The 20,560-nt window shown below is 48.9% G+C and overlaps 1 protein-coding gene across 3 annotated transcripts in view; it reads right to left on the bottom strand.

Annotated features, from left to right (window-relative positions):
- Window positions 1-361: 361 nt before the first annotated feature.
- The window catches only part of FAM110B (family with sequence similarity 110 member B), a 144,269-nt gene continuing 124,070 nt past the window's right edge, over window positions 362-20,560 (bottom strand). For 2 of the 3 annotated variants that reach the window (XM_027972972.2, XM_027972973.2), the window contains one exon: window positions 362-3,242. In XM_027972972.2, the coding sequence (XP_027828773.1) occupies window positions 1,778-2,929 (1,152 nt within the window). In that variant the 5' untranslated portion in view covers window positions 2,930-3,242 and the 3' untranslated portion in view covers window positions 362-1,777. Of the gene's footprint in view, window positions 3,243-16,312; window positions 16,604-20,560 lie in introns of all 3 variants that reach the window. The other variant, XM_060393427.1, reaches the window with a different exon arrangement.

The following is a 20,560-nucleotide window of genomic DNA, read 5'->3' as shown; positions in this document are numbered from 1 at the left end:
AGAATTTCCAAGGTATGTCTCCACTGTCAGAACTCCACTGTCAGAAGTTGTAACAAATAATTACAACTTAAGAGTTTGGTGAAAGATGTGAAAAATCCTGATTTTAAGAAAAGATAAAAAAACTGGAAGTTGTGAACTAAGCAGCAGCAGCAGATTTTAGGAACCTTGATGAAATTATTTTAGCAAAAAGCACACTGATCTAACTACAATGAAGAATACAGCTGTTCAGAATAATTGTGATATGGTGAATATAACTTAATGAAATGCTGTTTCTTCAAGGCCCTCAAAAGTCTCCTTCTGGTCCAAAGTGAAACTTCTGTGGAGGGAGTGAAGGAAAAGACAAAGAGAAACCACCACCATGGAGCCTGCACCAGAGCTATTTATTAAGTAACGTTTCTTTTTTTTTTCTTCTTAAAGATTTCATAAACAACTGAAGTATGTACAAAGTCTTACAGCATTTACAGCATAAAAAGTGTCCTATGAGCTGATGAAGGCTAAGGCAGTGCTGCTGGGAGCTCCAGGGCGTGTCTACAAGAGCGAGGAAGCCGAGCATCCCAGGTGGACCCCTTGGCTACTGCAGAATGACTGTCAGCTGAGGGACAGCCAACTAGACCACCTGTAGGACAGGTTATGGGGGAACAAGCTGATATGCAGCCCTACGGATCTTCGGATTGAAAAGCTACACAGAGTCATGTTTCAAGCTCCCTGCAGCCTCACAGGTTAACATATGTATGAGGACATAGTCATGCTGCCCAGATCTGGTTCAGCTACCAAAGGTACTGACTTCTGAAAAGAAGGCTCTAAACTGATATGGCTGGCATTTCCATTTGTGTTCAGTGGTCTTCAGGTAGTTCCTACCACCCAAGCCCCACTCCCCTCTCCCAGATAAAACAATTACAACAAAGGGAAGGAGGAGAATCCACTTGGAATTCTCAACTGAAAAACCATCTTTAAAAAAAACTTCAGTATCAGCTCTAGGGTGGCCAGTTCTGTCAAATGATTGATAGTCAAAAAATTTTAAATCAACCCAAATCAGATCAATAGCAACAAGCCCCTCTTAACACCCCACCTCCTGATTTAATCCCCTTCATTGTATCTGATTGTCTTTCCTTGGGGTCAGTATTACACAGAACCATCAACGTTTATACACCAAATCAGACACAGAACATATGTGTCCCCAACCATTACTTGTGTAAATGGCAAGAGGACTGTCAATAATAAATGACTGACACCGGATTCCCCACCTTCTTTCTCAGAAAGCCCAGCCCGGTTCTCTCTGGGATCCCTCACTATCTGTTTGATAGCAGAGCCCATTTATTTTCCCATTTGGGTCTCAAATGTAGGCAAATAGGCTTTTTTTTTTTTTTTTTGTAATTCAAAAAGATGTTACTCCCAACTTAAAAGCCAGTTGATAAAACCTTTAATTAAGACACCATAGCGCGGGATATAAAAACACTAGAACCACATAAATATTGAAGAAGTTGTATACCGTTTTCCGTGTAAACAGTTTTGCCAAAGATCGAAGCCCTAAATTAGGATGTGGCCTGACACTTTGGGGAGGGTGACGCGCGACCGGCCAGGCTCTGCAGCGATGGTAGCCGAGGACGCCAGGTCAGTCCCCGTGTTGGCGGGCATGCAACTGGAAAGACATTGCACAACAAGCAACACAAAGAGAGTGGAGAAGCTCACAACACTTCAAGGAGACCTCACAACCTTCACAAGTGCCGAGGCGCGGACAGAGACCCCCCCTGCCTCCCTCCGGGCGCGCTGCTGCCTCTTACACGTGGGACACCTTCTGCGACTCCCTGGCCTGTTTGATGCTGTACAACCACTTGATAATGCGCGCGTTCCTCTCGATGGCGGAGATGCCGTAGGGCACCCGGTCATTGGCACTGTCATCGTTCCTAAGGTCACTGTTACTGTCCTGAGACTGTTCGCAGTCCGAGCTGATCATGCTGGCGCTGCGGAAGTTGAGCGAGATGATGTCCGAGTTGGCCCGCGCGAAGTTCTCCATGCCCAGGTTCTCCAGCTCCTCTGGATCCAGTCCGCAGTAGTTGAAGAAGCGCTCCACGTCGGCGTCCACGCGGAAATACCTGTCGCTCAGGTCCGACTTGGAGCGCTGCAGCGAGGGTCTCCGGCCCACCCCGCCGGCCGGCTCGGCCGCCTCGGCCTCGGGGGACTTCACTGCGGCCGGGGCGGCCACCTTGGGCTTGGGGGGCAGCGGCGGGGCGGAACTGCTGCAGGGGAGGATGGCCTTCAGGGGCCTGGCCCCGGGCCCTTGGCGGATGTCCGAGGAGCTGTGCGACACGTGCAGAAAGGCGTCGGCGGCGGCGGCGGCGGAAGAGGCGGGCTCGGGCGGCCGGCGGCCCACGTGCGAGCCGCCCTCCTGGGGGCTGCCCCGGCCGGGCGCGGGCCGCGCGCGCAGCGACTCGGCGAACGAGTGCCGGTGCAGCTCGGCCGCGTCAGCCCGGGGCGCCGGCCAGTTCCGCGCGCTGTGCTTGTGGCCCGAGCCCGTGCTCGAGCCTTCGGAGCTGTTGAGAATGTTCTTGAGGATCTCCAGCTTCAGGGTCTCGCGAGGCGCGCCCCCCTCGCTCTTGGCGCCGCCGCCGCCGCCGCCGCCGCCGCCGAAGCCCTTGAGCGTGGGGCTGCCGAGCGCGCGCTTGGCGGCGGGGCACACTGGGGGCTTGGCCAGCACCGCAGGCTTCACGGGCTCCTGCTTGGCGTTGATGACCTCCTGGCTCTTGACGTACTTGGCCTTGTCGGCCTCCAGCCGCTCCACGGCGCTGAGTCTCTTGGGGTTGGGCTCCGCCTGGCGGCGAAAGTAGTCGGGCCCCTTGTTGAGGATGCGCAGGGGCACGGCCGACGTGAAGGTGCCGGCGGGGCTGACCGGCTTCACCATGCTACCTGTCTGTAGGCTCTCCGTGGGCATGGCGGGCACTCTCTCCCCGGCGGCCGTGGTGGATGCTCGTGTGCGCGCCTCCGGATGCGCCGGGCAGACACATGTGCGGGCGGCACAAAGCGCAGCGGATGGTCCGGAACCGAGGGTCAGCGGCGGCGGCAGCGCCTCATCTCCCGCTCGGTCACCGCCCCGGGACTCTAATCCCCTCGCCCCCTCGCCGGCCGGCCGGTGCAGAGAGGCAACCAACCCCCAAGTTCCTTTAATCGGGCCTCGCCGCCTCCTTTCTCCTCCCCGAAGGATGTGGGAGTCTCCTCCAGGTCTTTGTGTTCAACTGCAGGCAGAGCTGAAACACACAACAACCAACCGCGGGTTAGGATGGGCGAGTGACATCACGGCTGTAGCAACAGCGAAGCCGCGCGCCCCCGCCCCGCCGCCCCCGCCCCGGGGTGCCCCCGCCAGCCCGGGAGGGAGGTGATCCCGGCGGCCGCACGGGCCCCCGCCGCCCGCGCCAGGCGCTCGGAGGCCGGCGCAGCTCCGGAAAAAGAGCGGCGGAGGGTTCCCACGCGCCAACTCCTCCTGGCCCCTCCCCATCAGAGAGACCCGCCTCCCGATCACGCCCGGCCCGGCATCACTTAAACCCAAACCCAGGAAACACGAGATGACAGTAGAAATGCTGGTCCGCAAAGCCCGGTTCCCAGTTCCTGACATGCTACTGGATTCCTGTGGCTCTCTTATCTGCTTAAGCTACAGTCTCGGTGACTTCCAAGATGCCTGGTTTGCAATGAAGCAAAACTTCTGACTTCTATCTCTCTAACTTTAACAAGAACCTAACACTTCAAAAACTTAAAAGATGGCAAGAAATGACAGTAATCACAAAACAGTTTTTAAAAAGTCAACATGTTTATCTTATTTTCGCTAACCAGTGTATTTGAAAACACCATCTCCTGTAAATGGAATGTGTACTAAGTTCATCTCGTTAAATACAAGCTTATTTTAAACTAACCAAGCACCAAACAGACAAGAAAACCCCTAGCAATACTTCTACATCAACCATATAAAAAGATATTCTGATTATAAATGCTCCATGATTTTTCACACAATGCGCAGAAATCAACTGTTTTGTAGGTATTTTTCCAAGTCCCCCAGAGAACTAAGAAGGCAAGCTGAAAGTGTAAATCATACCTAAATATGTTACTTTATAGAAAACTTGTATAACAGTTAAGCGTTCATGGGTCTTATTTATGGCCTTCTGAAAAACTTGACTCCCCCACCCCCCAGCCAAGACCACTACAGTGAAACGCTTATTAATACTCCCAAGATAAATCTTTCTACTTAAAGAGATGGCAGTAACAGACCACTTACCTGTCTCCTGAGAAACCTGTACTTGAGTCAGGAAGCAACAGTTAGAACCAGACATGGAACAACTGACTGGTTCAAAATTGGGAAAAAAATATGACAAGCCTATATACTGTCACCCTGCTTATTTAACATATGCAGAGTGCATCATGTGAAATGCCCAGATGGATGAATCACAGGCTGGAATCAAGCTTGCCAGGAGAAACATCAACAACCTCAGATATGCAAATGATACCACTCTAATGGCAGAAAGTAAAGAAGAACTAAAGAGCCTCTTGATGAGGGACTGAGAAAGCTAGCTTGAAACTCAACATTAGAAAAAATTAAGATCATGGCATCTGGTTCCATCACTTCATGGCAAACAGAAAGGGAAAGAGTAGAAGCAGTGACAGATTTTATTTTCTTGGGCTTCACAATCACTGCAGATGGTGACTGCAGGCATGAACTTAAAAGACACTTGTCCCTTGGAAGGAAAGCTATGACAAACCTGGACAGCATATTAAAAAGCAGAGACATCATTTTGCTGTCAAAGGTCCATTTAGTCAAAGCTATGGTTTTTCCAGTAGTCATGTATGGACATGAGATTTGGACCATTAAGAAGGCTGAGCACAGAAGAATCGATGCTGGATGTGTAGTGCTGGAGAAGACTCTTTAGAGTCACCTGGATTGCAAGGAGATCAAATTAGTCCATCCTAAAGGAAATCAGTCCTGAATATTCATTGGAAGGAGTGATGATGAAGCTGAAGCTCTAGTACTTTGGGCATCTGAAGCAAAGAGCTGACTTATTGGAAAAGACCCTGATGCTGGGAAAGACTGAGGGCAGGAGAACAAGGTGACAGAGGGCCAGATGGATAGATGGCATCACCGATTCAATGGACTGAATTTGAGGAAACTCTGGGAGACAGTGGAGGACAGGGAAGCCTGGGGTGCTGCAGTTCATGGGGTGGCCAAGAGTCAGACATGACTTAGCGTGCTAACTACCACTCAGCACATGATACAGTGTCACACTTATCTCTGCAGCCCTCTGAACACCAACGACCTCTCTGTCACTGCTGGCAGAGAACACTGATGAGTGAGCGCATCTGCATTCCAAAAACTGGTTTAGACCCACTCAGCAACGTTGGTTATAATTAGGAGTATTAAGAGAGTAAGTACTAAACTAACATGCTGCTGCTGCTGCTAAGTCACTTCAGTCGTGTCCGACTCTGTGTTACCCCATGGATGGCAGCCCACCAGGTTCCCCCGTCCCTGGGATTCTCCAGGCAAGAACACTGGAGTGGGTTGCCATTTCCTTCTCCAATGCGTGAAAGTGAAAAGTGAAAGTGAAGTCGCTCAGTCGTGTCCAACTGTTAGCAACCCCATGGACTGCAGCCTACCAGGCTCCTCCGTCCATGGGATTTGCCAGGCAAGAGTACTGGAGTGGGGTGCCATTGCCTTACTGAAGCTAAAACTCGAATACTTTGGTCACCTGATTTAAAGAACTGACTCATTTGAAAAGACCCTGAAGCTGGGGAAGATTGAAGGTGGGAGGAGAAGGGGATGACAGAGATGAGATGGTTGGATGGCATCACTGACTCAATGGGCATGTGTCTGAGTAAACTCTGGGAGTCGGTGATGAACAGGGAGGCCCAGCATGCTGCAGTCCATCGGGTCACAAAGAGTCGGACATGACTGAGTGACTGAACTGAACTGATTCAAGTAACATATCCAGTAACTATTTACAAAATAAATAAAGTGGTATTAGTATAAAAAAAAAATCAGAGCTACCCCTCGTCCGAGGTCAGGGGTGGCAGCCCAAAGGAGCTACCCCACGTCTGAGGTCAGGGGCAGCTGCCAAGAGGAGCTACCCCATGTCTTAGGAATGGTAGCTGCGTGGGCGCAGGAGAGCCAAGAGGAGCTACTCCACGTTCAAGGTCAGGAAGGGTGACTTTGTTCAGGGTAAGGAGCAGCCATGAAGAGATATCCCATGTCCAAGGTAAGAGAAACCCAACTAAGATGGTAGGTGTTACAAGAGCATCAGAAGGCTGCTGCTGCTACTGCTGCTAAGTTGCCTCAGCCGTGTCCGACTCTGTGCGACCGCATAGACGGCAGCCCACCAGGCTCCCCCGTCCCTGGGATTTTCCAGGCAAGAACACTGGAGTGGGTTGCCATTTCCTTCTCCAGTGCATGAAAATGAAAAGTGAAAGTAAAGTCGCGCAGTCGTGCCCGACTCTAGCGACCCCATGGACTGCAGCCCACCAGGCTCCTCCGTCCATGGGATTTTCCAGGCAAAAGTACTGGAGTGGGGTGCCATCACCATCTTCACATCAGAAGGCAGACACACTGAAACCATAATCACAGCAGACTAGCCAATCTGACTGCGTGGACCACAGCCTTGTCTAACTCAATGAAACCAAGCCATGCTGTGTGGGGCCACCCAAGACAGGTGGGTCATGGTGGAGAGGTCTGACAGAATGTGGTCCAATGGAGAAGGGAATGGCAAACCACTTCAGTATACTTGGCTTGAGAACCCCATGAACAGTATGAAAAGGCAAAATGGTAGGATACTGAAAGAGGAACTCCCTAGGTCAGTAAGTGCCCAATATACTATTGGAGATCAGTGGAGAAATAACTCCAGAAGGAATGAAGGGATGCAGCCAAGGCAAAAACAATACCCAGCTGTGGATGTGACTGGTGATAGAAGCAACGTCCAATGCTGTAAGAGCAATATTGCATAGGAACCTGGAATGTCCGGTCCATGAATCAAGGCAAATTGGAAGTGGTCAAGCAGGAGATAGCAAGAGTGAACGTCTACATTCTGGGAATCAGCGAACTGAAATGGACAGGAATGGGTGAATTTAACTCAGATGACCATTATATATACTACTGTGGGCAGGAATCCCTTAGAAGAAATTGAGTAGCCATCATGGTCAACAAAAGAGTCAGAAATGCAGTACTTGGATGCAACCTCAAAAACAACAGAATGATCTCTGTCCATTTCCAAGGCAAACCATTCAATATCATGGTAATCCAAGCCTATGCCCCAACCAGTAACGCTGAAGAAGCTGAAGTGAAACGGTTCTATGAAGACCTACAAGACCTTTTAGAACTAACACCCCAAAAAGATGTCCTTTTCATTATAGGGGACTGGGATGCAAAAGTAGGAAGTCAAGACACACCTGGATTAACAGGCAAATTTGGCCTTGGAGTAGAGAATGAAGCAAGGCAAAGGCTAATAGAGTTTTGCCAAGAGAACACACTGGTCATAGCAAACACCCTCTTCCAACTACACAAGAGAAGACTCTACACATGGACATCACCAGATGGGCAACACCGAAATCAGATTGATTATATTCTTTGCAGTCAAAGATGGAGAAGCTCTATACAGTCAGCAAAAACAAGACTGGGAGCTGACTGTGGCTCAGATCATGAACTCCTTATTACCAAATTCAGACTTAAACTGAAGAAAGTAGGGAAAACCACTAGACCATTCAGGTATGACCTAAATCAAATCCCTTATGATTATACAGCGGAAGTGAGAAATAGATTTAAGGGACTAGATCTGATAGACAGTGTGAACTAGCCTGATGAACTATGGACGCAAGTTTGTGACATTGTACAGGAGACAGGGATCAAGACCATTCCCATGGAAAAGAAATGCAAAAAAGCAAAATGGCTGTCTGAGGAGGGCTTACAAATAGCTGTGAAAAGAAGAGAAGTGAAAAGCAAAGGAGAAAAGGAAAGATACAAGCATCTGAACGCAGAGTGCCAAAGAATAGCACGGAGAGATAAGAAAGTCTTCCTCAGCAAAGGAATAGAGGCAAACAACAGAATGGGAAAGACTAGAGATCTCTAAGAAAATTAGAGATACCAAGGGAACATTTCAGGCAAAGATGAGCTCGATAAAGGACAGAAATGGTATGGACCTAACAGAAGCAGAAGATATTACAAACAGGTGGCAAGAATACATAGAAGAACTGTACAAAAAAGATCTTCATGACCCAGATAATCACAATGGTGTGATCACTCACTTAGAGCCAGACATCCTAGAATGTGAAGTCAAGTGGGCCTTAGAAAGCATCACTATGAACAAAGCTAGTGGAGATGATGGAATTCCAGTTGAGCTATTTCAAATACTGAAAAGATGATGCTGTGAAAGTGCTGCACTCAATATGCCAGCAAATATGGAAAACTCAGCAATGGCCACAGGACTGGAAAAGGTCAGTTTTCATTCCAATCCCAAAGAAAGGCAATGCCAAAGAATGCTCAAACTACTGCACAACTGTACTCATCTAACACGCTAGTAAAGTAATGCTCAAAATTCTCCAAGCCAGGCTTCAGCAATACATGAACAGTGAACTTCCAGATGTTCAAGCTGGTTTTAGAAAAGGCCGAGGAACCAGAAATCAAATTGCCAACATCCGCTGGATCATGAAAAAGCAAGAGGGTTCCAGAAAAACATCTATTTCTGCTTTATTGACTATGCCAAAGCCTTTGACTGTGTGGATCACAATAAACTGTGGAAAATTCTTCAAGAGATGGGAATACCAGACCACCTGACCTGCCTCTTGAGAAACCTGTATGCAGGTCAGGAAGCAACTGTTAGAACTGGACATGGAACAACAGACTGGTTCCAAATAGGAAAAGGAGTACGTCAAGGCTATATATTGTCACCCTGCTTATTTAACTTCTATGCAGAGTACATCATGAGAAACGCTGAGCTGGAAGAAGCACAAGCTGGAATCAAGATTGCCAGGAGAAATATCAATAACCTCAGATATGCAGATGACACCACCCTTATGGCAGAAAGTGAAGAGGAGCTAAAAGCGTCTTGATGAAAGTGAAAGAGGGGAGTGAAAAAGTTGACTTAAAGCTCACCATTCAGAAAACTAAGATCATGGCATCTGGTCCCATCACTTAATGGAAAACAGATGGGGAAACACTGTCAGACTTTATTTTTCTGGGCTCCAGAATCACTGCAGATGGTGAATGCAGCCATGAAGTTAAAAGATGCTTACTCCTTGGAAGCAAAGTTATGACCAACCTAGATAGCATATTCAAAACAGAGACATTACTTTGCCAACAAAGGTCCATCTAGTCAAGGCTATGGTTTTCCCAGTGGTCATGTATGGATGTGAGAGTAAGACTCTGAAGAAAGCTGAGTGCCAAAGAATTGATGCTTTTGAACTGTGGTGTTGGAGAAGACTCTGGAGAGTCCCTTGGACTGCAAGGAGATCCAAGCAGTCCATGCTAAAGGAGATCAGTCCTGGGTGTTCATTGGAAGGACTGATGCTGAAGCTGAAACTCCAATACTTTGGTCACCTCATGTGAAGAGTTGACTCATTGGAAAAGACTCTGATGCTGGGAGGGATTGTGGGCAGGAGGAGAAGGGGACGACAGAGGATGAGATGGCTGGATGGCATCAATGACTCGATGGACATGAGTTTGGGTAGACTCTGGGAGTTGGTGATGGACAGGGAGGCCTGGCGTGCTGCGATTCATGGGGTTGCAAAGAGTTGGACACAACTGAGCGACTGAACTGAGCTGAACTGAACTGAGTATAGAATCATCTGCTCTCATGATAAGAAAAGAGAGTGTCTATTAAAATAAGCTTGGGCGGGGGCTGATAGTTGTCCTTAACATCTTTGAAAACTCCGTCTCTAAGAACACTCATCATCATGTTTTGTTAGAGACCACTTCGGTAATCTGCAAATGGATTCATTCTAATAAAAATATTTTCCTATGCAAGATTTAAGAAGCCCCAAGGCAATTCCTCCTAATGATTTCCTTTAATTGTGTGGTGCTATTATGATACTTCAATTTAGTTTTAGAAAACCATCTCCTCTCATGAAGATGAAGTAGGATTGTTTCTTTGAACATATTTTGAATGAAATGCTCTGAGGAGTGAGGATTCCTCCTCAGAGCCTGTGGGTCTACTCAATCACTGCCTGGGTGCGCCTCCCCTATGAAGCCAGTCCTCCACAGACGCGGTGGGGAGCCAGAGTAGGAGCAGAGTCTGGGCTCAGAGGCAACCCCACAGGACTGCCCCCAGGAAACCTGAGGGCCCCCAGGAGAGGCCTTGTTTCTCCTGAGCGCGTATGACATTTTCACTGCTTACCGCTGCAGCTTCCAACATGTGTCTGTGGAAGGGACAGTGCTGGAAAGTTCAGGGGCAGAGTGAAGGAGCTGACAGACATCTATGCCCATCAGCTTTGTGGCTAAGAACCACCGCAAACCTCCAGCAAGTGGAAAGATCACCCATCGGGTGATTGGGGCAGAGCCTGGGCCCCTTCCCCTGGGGCACTGCCTCCTCATCTGTGACATGAGTGCTTGGAGGAGATCCCCACTACTCCTTCTCCCTCTAAAAACATGAGGTTCTGAGCAGCCAAGAATGAGTGCATGAATAGTCACTTCAGTCATGTCCAACTCTATGTGACCCCATGGACTGAAGCCTACCAGGCTCCTCTGTCCATGGACTCTCTAGGCAAGAATACTGGAGTGGGCTGCCATTTCCTCCTTCAGGGGATCTTCCTCACCCAGCTTTCAAACCCATGTCTCTTCAGTCTCCTGCATTGGCAGCTGGGTTCTTTACCACTAGTGTCAACTGGGAAGCCCAAGAATGAGTGAGTTATTTCCAGTTTGAAAAAGGGCCCATGGGAACACTGGCCTGTGACTAGACTGTTCTATGATTCCAGCACATACTGTTCTTATGGGAAGGTTTTTCGCACGATGAGCTGTAGTTATCACATAGCGTCCACTGGCACTAGAGCTCACTCTGGCCTACACAACAGTGTTCTTTTCTAAGTCCACCATATTTGGACTGGACCCCCCAAAATATCCACCCCAACTGACTTTCCAGCACGCCCACCTGTCTGTCCAGGGGGCTTTGGTACCATTCAAACTAAATGAGATTCATTCCTCTGCACTCTCAGGACTGAGGTCCCAGGACTCCCAGGCTATGTTGTAGGAAGCATTCCCCAGAAAGCGTGTCTTCCTTGCACCCTACCTTCTGTCTTCATATAACAGAAACCCTGAGAATGGGTGAGCAGAGGCAGACAGCCTGAGGAGGGTTCCTCCTGGCATGCACAGGGGTGGAGTGGGCTGTGTGAGGGTAGCCGTTAGTAGACGTAAAAGCAGCCTGAGAGGTTTGCGTTAGAGAAACAGTTATTTATTTCCTTACGTTTCTAGCCCCTTTTCTGTCTTTGCTTCCCAGTTTCCCTAATAACAGTCAACACACTGATGATGTCTAGAGATGACTGTGGTCACAGTTGAAAAGTTTTAATTTAAACTCTGGGGATAGGGGGAAGGCATCTTATAAGAAGCCTTGAAAGCCACAGAAAAAGCTGTAGGAACTGGTTGGGTTTAGGATAATGTGCTCAGTTGTGTCCGACTCTTTGTGACCCCATGGACCCATGGAGCTTGTCAGGCTCCTCTGTCCATAGGGTTCTTCTGGCAAGAGTACTACTGCCATTTCCTCCTCCAGAGGATCTTCCCAACCCAGGGATCAAACCCGCATCTCTTGTATTTCCTGTGTTGGCAGGTGGATTTTTTATGACTAGCGCCACCTGGGAAGCTCCACATGGCACAACTGATGTTTCCTACCTATTTTAGTTGACACACTGAACCTACTTCAAAAATAATGAAGGTGGCAAAGAGTGCGCCTTCTCTTAATCGTGTCATAATCCTAATTCTGCTCTTTCACTTCTTGGTGCTTCAACAGTGCTGGCTGGCACAGAGTGCTATAGACTACCTGGTGTTTTGGAGTGTAGACTCACATTCAAGACACCTGGAAACCTGGAGTTACACTGTGATGTCACAGACGTGATAACCATGACCTGTGTTCATGAGCTGCAACCAGGCACAAGACCCTCTGCTGATGGCAGGCTCATTTGACCCTGATGTCAAGACAGGCCTGCAGGAGTGCCCGGGCACTGGTGGGAGCAGGCCTGGAGGGGGCTCTTTGCCTCTTCATCTTGTTTCAGGGGAGGAAAATTTGACCTCAGCCAAGTAGGGCTTCATCGACTAAAGTATCAATAATTATCCAGTCCCGCTTGATCCCTGGTGGACGGCTAAGGAGACAGAAGAGCAGCCTGAGGGAAACTCCCGTTCACAGACCATTTTGCCTACATTCTACTCCACTGAATATTCATTGAGAATGTCATGAAAGCATAAAAAGAACTGGAGGAGAAAATGTCACAGAACCAGAGCGTAGGGCAGTTCTCTGAGTGAGGGCAACGTGAACTCAACAGCGGCCCAGCCCGGGGGGCATGGTGGGCATAGCCCTCCCTGCCTGCTCCTTCCTGATGGAGAGGACCGGGCTGGAGGGGCCACGTTATCTGTGTGGGGAGAGCTGAAGGGGTGCAGAGCCAGCTGGGGACAGAGGACACAGGGAGGAAGACAAAGTGGCTCCCTGCCAGCTCCAGTGATGCCTCTCAGGCTTAGCTGTGCCTGTGCTTCCGGGAATCTGCCCGACACCCTGAGTCTGACTCAGCAGGCTGAGGTGAACCGCAGATTCTGCCTTTCTCACCAGACCCCAGGTGGTATCTGGGAAAAGGGTCCAGCCTTTGGGTGGAAGAGGAATGGGAAGGACTCTGAGTCCTGCATGGGTGAGCGTCAGAGTATGTCCTAGATACTGGCACAGAGGATGTGAGCCTGGCTTTCCGGTCTCTCACAGAGTAAAAGTCTATGGCTTTGGAGGCGTGGAAACAGCCATCCCAGCAAACTGAAACTTCACATCTGCCAGCTCCTCACTGGGTGGTTAGGTAAAGACCAGGATCTGAACTGATGGATGGGACATTGGGGAGACCTAGTACACTAGTCTCAGAGCATTTACAACCTGGGGGGCAGCGAGGGATAGAAAATGAGCTGATGTCCACACAGTTTATGTGAAAAATGCGTAAAGCCAAATTCCTGTAACCCAGGCAACATGCATCCCGCGACACTGAGGTCAGGCAGGTCACGGTGACTGCGGCCTCTGTGGAGGGGTCTCCAGCTACGGGGCTGCCACGGAGAATGGCCTTCATTTTTGATGCAGCAAACCCAGATCCCTGAGTGATGGCTCTTTATTTTAAAATTCAATCATGGGCCACACGCTCCTGGTAAGTAAGGAGAACCAGACAGTTAATACCTAACTGATCTTTAAACTTTAGGTGAGAACAAAGTCCTGGAGATGCAGCAAGGATCCTGGGGTGGACCACAATCTCTGATTTATGAGTAGAAGCTCCTTCAGTACATGAACACTGGTCATTTCTCATGTGTGTTATGGCAGAAGAAAGGTAGAAACGGCTTTAAAGAGGGAGTTTGACTAATTCCACTCTGAGTCACCTCACATCTCAGTGTCTGGATCTCATCAATGAAAACGAAAATGTGTTGAATTTGGTGAGCTTGAAAATGCCTTCCGTTCAAACATTCAGACAGTATATTAAAAAGCGAGACATCACTTTACAAACAAAGGTCCGTATAGTCAAAGCTATGGTTTTCCCAGTAGTCATGTACGGATGTGAGAGCTGGATCTAGACAAGTCTGAGTGCTGAAGAATTGATAATTTTGAATTGTGGTACTAGAGAAGACTCTTGAGAGTCCCTTGGACTGCAAAGGCAAACTAGTCAATGCTAAAGAAAATCAATCCTGAATATTCATTGGAAGGACTGATGCTGAAGCTGAAGTTCCAGTATTTTGGGCACCTGAAGAACTCACTGAAAGAGACCCTGATACTGGGAAAGACTGAAGGCAGGGGAAGAGAACGACAGAGGATGAGATGGTTGCATGGCACCACCGACTTAATGGACATGAGTTTGAGCAAGCTCTGGGAAATAGTTAAGGACCGGGAAGCCTGGAATGCTGCAGTCCATGGGATACAAAGAGCTGGACACGACTTAGCGACTGAACAACAGCAAACATTCTTGGAGGGAAAGAGCAAAGAAGCAGTTTACCTTTGAGGTTAAAAAGAGTTCTGGAAGAGTGACTCTTTTAGCTTCAGATCACAAAATGTTTACAATCCAAGTAAACATGTCCCATGTTGCTTCCTGGTTTTCTGGTAACAGCATCTGAGCCTACTGACATCAGCCGTTAAGATTCCAACTTGATTGGGGCGAACTTCATAACTGTAATCTTGGGTTTTTTTCATTTAAGAGCAGAGAAGCCTCACTGAAATAAGAATACAGTCTCCCATAACAGCATTAACTTTTGAATTCTTTATAAATGCAAGAGAAAAGCACTCAAAATCTAATGGTGCTTACGGAACCGTGGGCTGGGTTGAATCAATCCATTAGTACCTAGTGGCTGCGCAATTATGTATAAGATGTAAAGAAACAGGAACGTCTTGACAATTTAGAAAAAAGATTCAAAACACATACTATGACTATTAATTGAATAATGTTGATCAGTCTGGCAGAACTGTCAGAGTGCTGCCCCGCCCGCCACTTCTCGGGAGTCAGAAGACAGAGGAGGAGAGAACTGGCTGGGGCGTCTTTCCTCAGGGTAGCTCTCCACCGAGTTCATGGTTCATCCGAGAAACCTGAAACACGCCCAGGGGTCAGTGCAGAGTGCTGAGCTGGGGGAGAGGGGTGCATGGTGACCGCCCTGCGGGAGTGAGACCAGGACGGACAGACTCTGCATTTCAGGCAGCGTAACGGGGGAGCCTTACAGGGTGATGATGCATTAGCAACAGGGTCAGGTGTGTCGTTGGGAGGGAGGGGCTGCGGGGAGGGGCCAGGATGAGAGGGGAGCAGAGCAGGGAGGCTGGGCAGAGCTGGCCTGGGGAGGGAGAGGCTCTAAGGGGTGACCCCCTGGGGCACAACCTTTAGGCCTGGATGCTGTCTCTGCCCTGGAAGGGCTGAGCAGCCATGGGCAGGTCACTTCTCCATCCAGGGTCTCAGGTTTCCCATCTCTAAAATGGGCACAGTGATACTACCTACCTACTCAGGGAATTGAGAACGTTAAATAAGGGCATAGAGGCTCTTTTCATCCACATCACCCTCATGAGGCAGGTGTCTCTGGGGTTGGAGGGAAGACCGAATGATTTCAAGAGATGTTTTAAGACCTGCACTAGTCTGAACGTGGCATTGGGTCTATGGCCAAACCACCCTGAATGCGTCCCATCGCGTCTGAACGTGGCATCGGTCTGGCTGTGAAGGGTGAGGGGTGGTGGAGGATGATTCTGGGCTTCCTGCTCACACACTAGTCTAGTCTTTCCTCCTTCCCTTCTCTGCACCCCAGGCCTGAGCCCACGAGAACGGAACCAGCTGTGCACATCCACACCTGCCCTCCCTCTGCTGAGATGACCCTAACCAGCAGGATTTCAGGAAACTCACCCTCCCCCTCATTTGTATCGCAGACAGCCAACAATACTGTGGTCATCACAAAATTATACTTAGATGCAAAATGTATTCCTAAATTCAGTGCTTAGTTCCATGGGTTAAAGGAAGCCACGACACTGCATTTGGAGGACACTAACCTGCCCATTTTAATATGAATATGCCATGCTTGTCCCCTTTTCTTTCCCCTCCCAATGCCATTCACTTTAGTAGCTCCTTCTATGCTGTGAAAATGACTTGTAAAGAGTGCAACAGGAGAATTATAAAACTGAAAAGGTAAACGGCGGAGTAACAAAAGCACGTATCCAAAAAAGACTGAATTTGCACAAGATAAATCAAATGGAGACTAAGAAATGAGAGGCCCAGACATCTGGAAGCATTAAGTCCAAACCACTATCCTTTCGGCGGGACCTGTACTTTTTCAATTTCTGAGTGATGTGCCTCCTTGCTTATCGCCCGCTGCAATTCCTCAGCTCCTGGTGGCTGGATCTTCTCTCTTCTGACCTCAGCGTTGCCATCAGCAGTCAGCTCCAAGCTGTAAAGGAAATCGTCTTCTGCCAAAAACATCCTCACTCTGAATATTCTCAGAAACCATGGAGTTGTCCTAATAACATTTCAGCTTTTGATTCCAGTATCCCAGTTTTTAGCTTACGCTTTCAGTTGGCTGGAGGTCTTCACACGCTACATAATAAAAGAATCCTTGCCCCTGCATTTTCATTACTTTGTTTTCACTTTCCACCAGCTGGGTAAACCATTTCTCTACCTTTTAGCAGGTCCTGCAAGCCTTGTTTCTTCTGACATCCATTCTGTGTAGCTGGAGGATAGAAACGCAGGTTGGAATACTGAAGAGATGCCAAGAGGCCAACTCTGCCTTCTCAGACCTTCATGGGTGTGGACCAAGGAGCAGAGCCCACCCTTGGGCTCTCCTAGGGTGTGCTGGGCACACGGTTGGGCAGCACACACTTGCACTGGTATTTGGATCAATGTGTGAAAATTAGAGTCATGTACTGCGTTACGGCAACAGCCTCCAGGTGGCGCTGTGACCTGAGTGAGTCTGCAGGGAAGAGGGGAGAGGGTACAACTCATTACCCAGGAGCTTCCATGTGATGTCCGGGCTTCCCCGTAGCTCAGCTGGTAAAAGAATCCGCCTGCAATGCAGGAGACGCCGGTTCGATTTCTGGGTTGGGAAGAACCCCTGGAGAAGGGATAGGCTACCCACTCCAGTACTGGGCTTCCCTGGTGGCTCAGCTTGTAAATAATCCACCCAAAATGGATTATGGGAGACCTGGGTTTGATGCCTGGGTTGGGAGGCTACCCACTGCAGTATTTTGGCCTAGAGAATTCAGTCCATGGGGTCACAAAGAGTCAGACATGACTGAGCGACTTTCACTTTCACTTTGGTGTGACGTCAGGGGCAAAGAAGGAGTAGAAGGTATCACCTAAGGAGCCGGTATCAGGCCGCCTTGGCTCTCTGCTTAGCAGTGGTTTGGACCATGGCCTGTGCCCACCCCCATCGCAAACAGGCTGAGGCTGGACTCAGGACCCTCTCACCCTTCCAGAAAGCCCGACGCAGAGCTGATGGAGTCTGAGAGGGCTAGACACAGGGTCTGTGCTGGACCCTCCACCCCAGGACACAGGCCAGAGGAAGCTGCGTTTCCACCAGTACAAAGTGCTGTTTTTCTGGGCCACACGAGTACTTGGGGAAAGGTGTTCTAGGGTTATCTTAAGAAGAAGAAAAAGTTTTTTTAATGCGGACCATTCTTCAAGTCTGTATTAATTTGTTACAATATTGCTTCTGTTTCATATTTTGGTTTGTTGGCTACAAGGCATGTGAGATCTTAGCTCCCCAGCTATGGATTGAACCCACACCCCTTGCATTGGAAGGCAAAGTCTTAACCACTCGATCACCAGGAAGTCCCAGTCTAGGGTTATCTTAGAAGGAACTGAGGCCAGAGAGCCCTGCACTGAGGGGAGGCTGTGAGCACCGCCAGAGTTGGGAGACATGTGGCTGCCCCTCAGGGAACCCAAAAGCTCCCAAAGAGATCCAGTTCCAGGCTCCCCCATGTGCGGGGACACCAGGTGACACAGCCAAGGAGAAGACCCTGCCATCTTCACAGACCTGGATGGGCCTGTCCCCAGGTTAGAAAAGTGAAAGCGAAAGTTGCTCAGTTGCGTCCAACTCTTTGTGACCCCGTGGACTGTAGCCTGCCAAGCTTCTCTGTCCATAGAATTCTCCAGGCAAGAATACTGGCGTGGGTAGCTGTGTCTTTCTCCAGGGGATATTTCCCACTCAGGGATGGAACCTGGGTCTCCCGCATTGCAGGCAGATTCTTTACTGTCTGAGCCACCAGGGAAGCCCATGTTAGGAGCGACACCTAATAAGGAGCTGGGAAGGGGGAAGAGGGAAAACCACAGGTTTGTGAAGCTCCCGCCTCCATTGAGATTTCCAAGCCAACAGAAGGCCTGAGCTGGGAAACAGAGGCAGCCCAAACAGGATGAGAGATGCTGGAGGTTTTCAGTGTTTCATGCCTGAAACTGATCTAAGGACTCTGAATTATTGAAGATGAACTGAAGAGGCTATGGGTGGTGTCTGAGATTTCATCCCAGAGGCGGAGAAGAGAATTCAGGGTGCATTCTTGGGGCCTGAGAAAAGAGGACACTCACTTCCCATTCATCCCTCATGAATCCAGGCCGGACAGTAGAAAGGGTCCAGGTGGCATCTGTTGGCCTGTTGATGCCGAGCCCCTCAGTTCAGAGCCAGGTCCCGGGTTTAAGGTCAACCTCATTTACTCTGGAGTCCGGCACTTAACAGCTCTGGGCCCTGGGCACATTTACCAAGTTCGGTGTGCCTCAGTTTCCTCCTGACGACATGCTGACAGTAATCATGCCTACATGTCCCAGGGCTGTGGTGAGAATTCCGTGAGGGAGTGTGATCAAAGGGTCAGGTGGGGCAGCCCGTCTGTTCAGGCAACATGAGCTGTTATTAAATTTCGCTCCCATGTCCTCAACTTGGCACCATCACCCCCATCCTTACATTTCAAGCTTTACGGTAACGGAATGATCTTCTGTCTTAATTCCATTGCTCTCAGGAGATAGCGTGGGTGCTATTTCTGTCCAAGTGGGCTGACTAGGCAGTTTCTGTCTACAAGGTCACCGGTGTGACCCCATTTTTATTTGAGTTTCAACGAAAATCAGTGGTTTTAGATTTCCAAACAAACAGTTGTGCGAGTGAAACAGCCTAGAGTAAATAATAAAACCATTATTAAAAATGAAATCAAATCTAAAATTGATAGGAGAAAAGCAGCTGGCTAAATCTCAGTCCAGAATGGAGCCCTGACTTTAATGTCATTCTCCAAGGTCACTTAGAAAACTTGTTCACAGGCTTCATTTGTGAGTCCACTCTAAAAAAGAAAATGTTATGAGTTTCTTTTAAAATGCCCTTCTCTTATTTAAGACAATTAAAATGAGATCAACAATCAGAAGAAAAACTGTATTTCTGGTTCAACAGTCTTAACCAAAGGCAAAGAAAGTTTTGCTCTAATAGGGCCACCAACTTGCATGGATGTGGGGGGCAAGAGGGTCTTGCCCTGCACCTGAGATGTCAGAAGTTGGGGCTGCATGGAACCAGCACCAAAAATTGCTTGGAAATACAATGATTTCCTCAATACAAAAAAAAAAAAAAGACAAGTAATTAAAAAGCAGGGCAACTGAATTCCTAATTACAGCCCAATAGGGCTGGCCTTATCCACAGAAATATAAAATGATGCTATCTTCAGCCTCTTCTGTCCTCTCCCAGAGGTGCCTCACATGGTCTCTGTCCAGCTACGAGAACATGCGAGGCACACCAAACTTTTTATGAGTACAGAGTCCAGCAGAGCCCTGGCCCTGTCCACACACCAGCACCCTGAGGTCTCAGGTTTCAGGAGACCAGCTAGTTAAGGTGAGGCTACGCATTAGCTGAGGGGCTTCCCAGGTAGCTCAGTGGTACGGAATCCACCTGCCAATGCAGGAGACTTGGGTTTGATCCCTGAGCGGGGAAGATCTCCTGGAAAAGGAAATGGCAACCCACTCCAGTATTCTTGCCTGGAGAATCTCATGGTCAGAAGAGCCTGGAAGGCAGTGCACCATGGTGTCAAAAAGAGCTGGACATGACTGAGCGACTGGGCATGCATGCAAGAGTTAACTGGCTCCCAGTTAGGCAGACCAGGAGCACCATCTAGCAGCAGCAATAATATCCCCACAAACTCAAGTACAGTGAACGTTAGCAGCAGCTCCTGGAAACTCTGGGCTTCCCAGGCGGCACGGGGATAAATAATCTGCCTGCAATGCAGGAGATACAGAGGCACAGGTTCGATCCTTGGGTCAGGAAGTTCCCTTGGAATAGGGCATGGCAACCCGCTCCAGTGTTCTTGCCTGGAGAATCCCAGGGACGGCAGAGCCTGATGGGCTGCTGTCTCTGGGGTCACACAGAGTCGGACATGACTGAAGCGACTTAGCAGCAGCAGCAGCAGCAGCAGCAGCAACCCACTCCAGTATTCTTGCCTGGAGAATTTCATGGACAGAGGAGCCTGGTGGGCTACAGTCCATGGGGTTGCAGAGTTGGACACCACTGAGTGACTGAGCATGCACACAGAGACTCCATTTCTGGGTTCTCATTTGCCATCTCATCCATCCTCACCATCACCCCCTTATGAGGGGTCTGATCCCCCATACCAGCAAGAGAGTAAGCCCTTGTAAATGGTACCCAGGCCAGAATCCAGGGCTGTGTGGCTCGGGACCCTGGGCCCGGTTCTCCCACTGACACGGACTGTAGGCATGTGCACTCTGCATGCTGGGTTTTTCTTTGGCTGTAAATCTGTACACACTCTATGACGATTGTAGCAGAGTGGCAATTCAGACAGAAACTTTCTTTGTGAAAATATTTTCAATTTCTAATGAATAGCCTTGGGGTAAAGGAAATAAATATGTGTTAAATATGTGTGTAAGTACTGTGAAATAAATGAGTTAAAAC

Source organism: Ovis aries, chromosome 9, assembly GCF_016772045.2.
Source record: "Ovis aries strain OAR_USU_Benz2616 breed Rambouillet chromosome 9, ARS-UI_Ramb_v3.0, whole genome shotgun sequence".
NCBI classification, from domain to species: domain Eukaryota; kingdom Metazoa; phylum Chordata; class Mammalia; order Artiodactyla; family Bovidae; genus Ovis; species Ovis aries.
The sequence above is the reverse complement of the archived record's forward strand: the minus strand, read 5'-3'. Positions and strand labels throughout refer to the sequence as shown.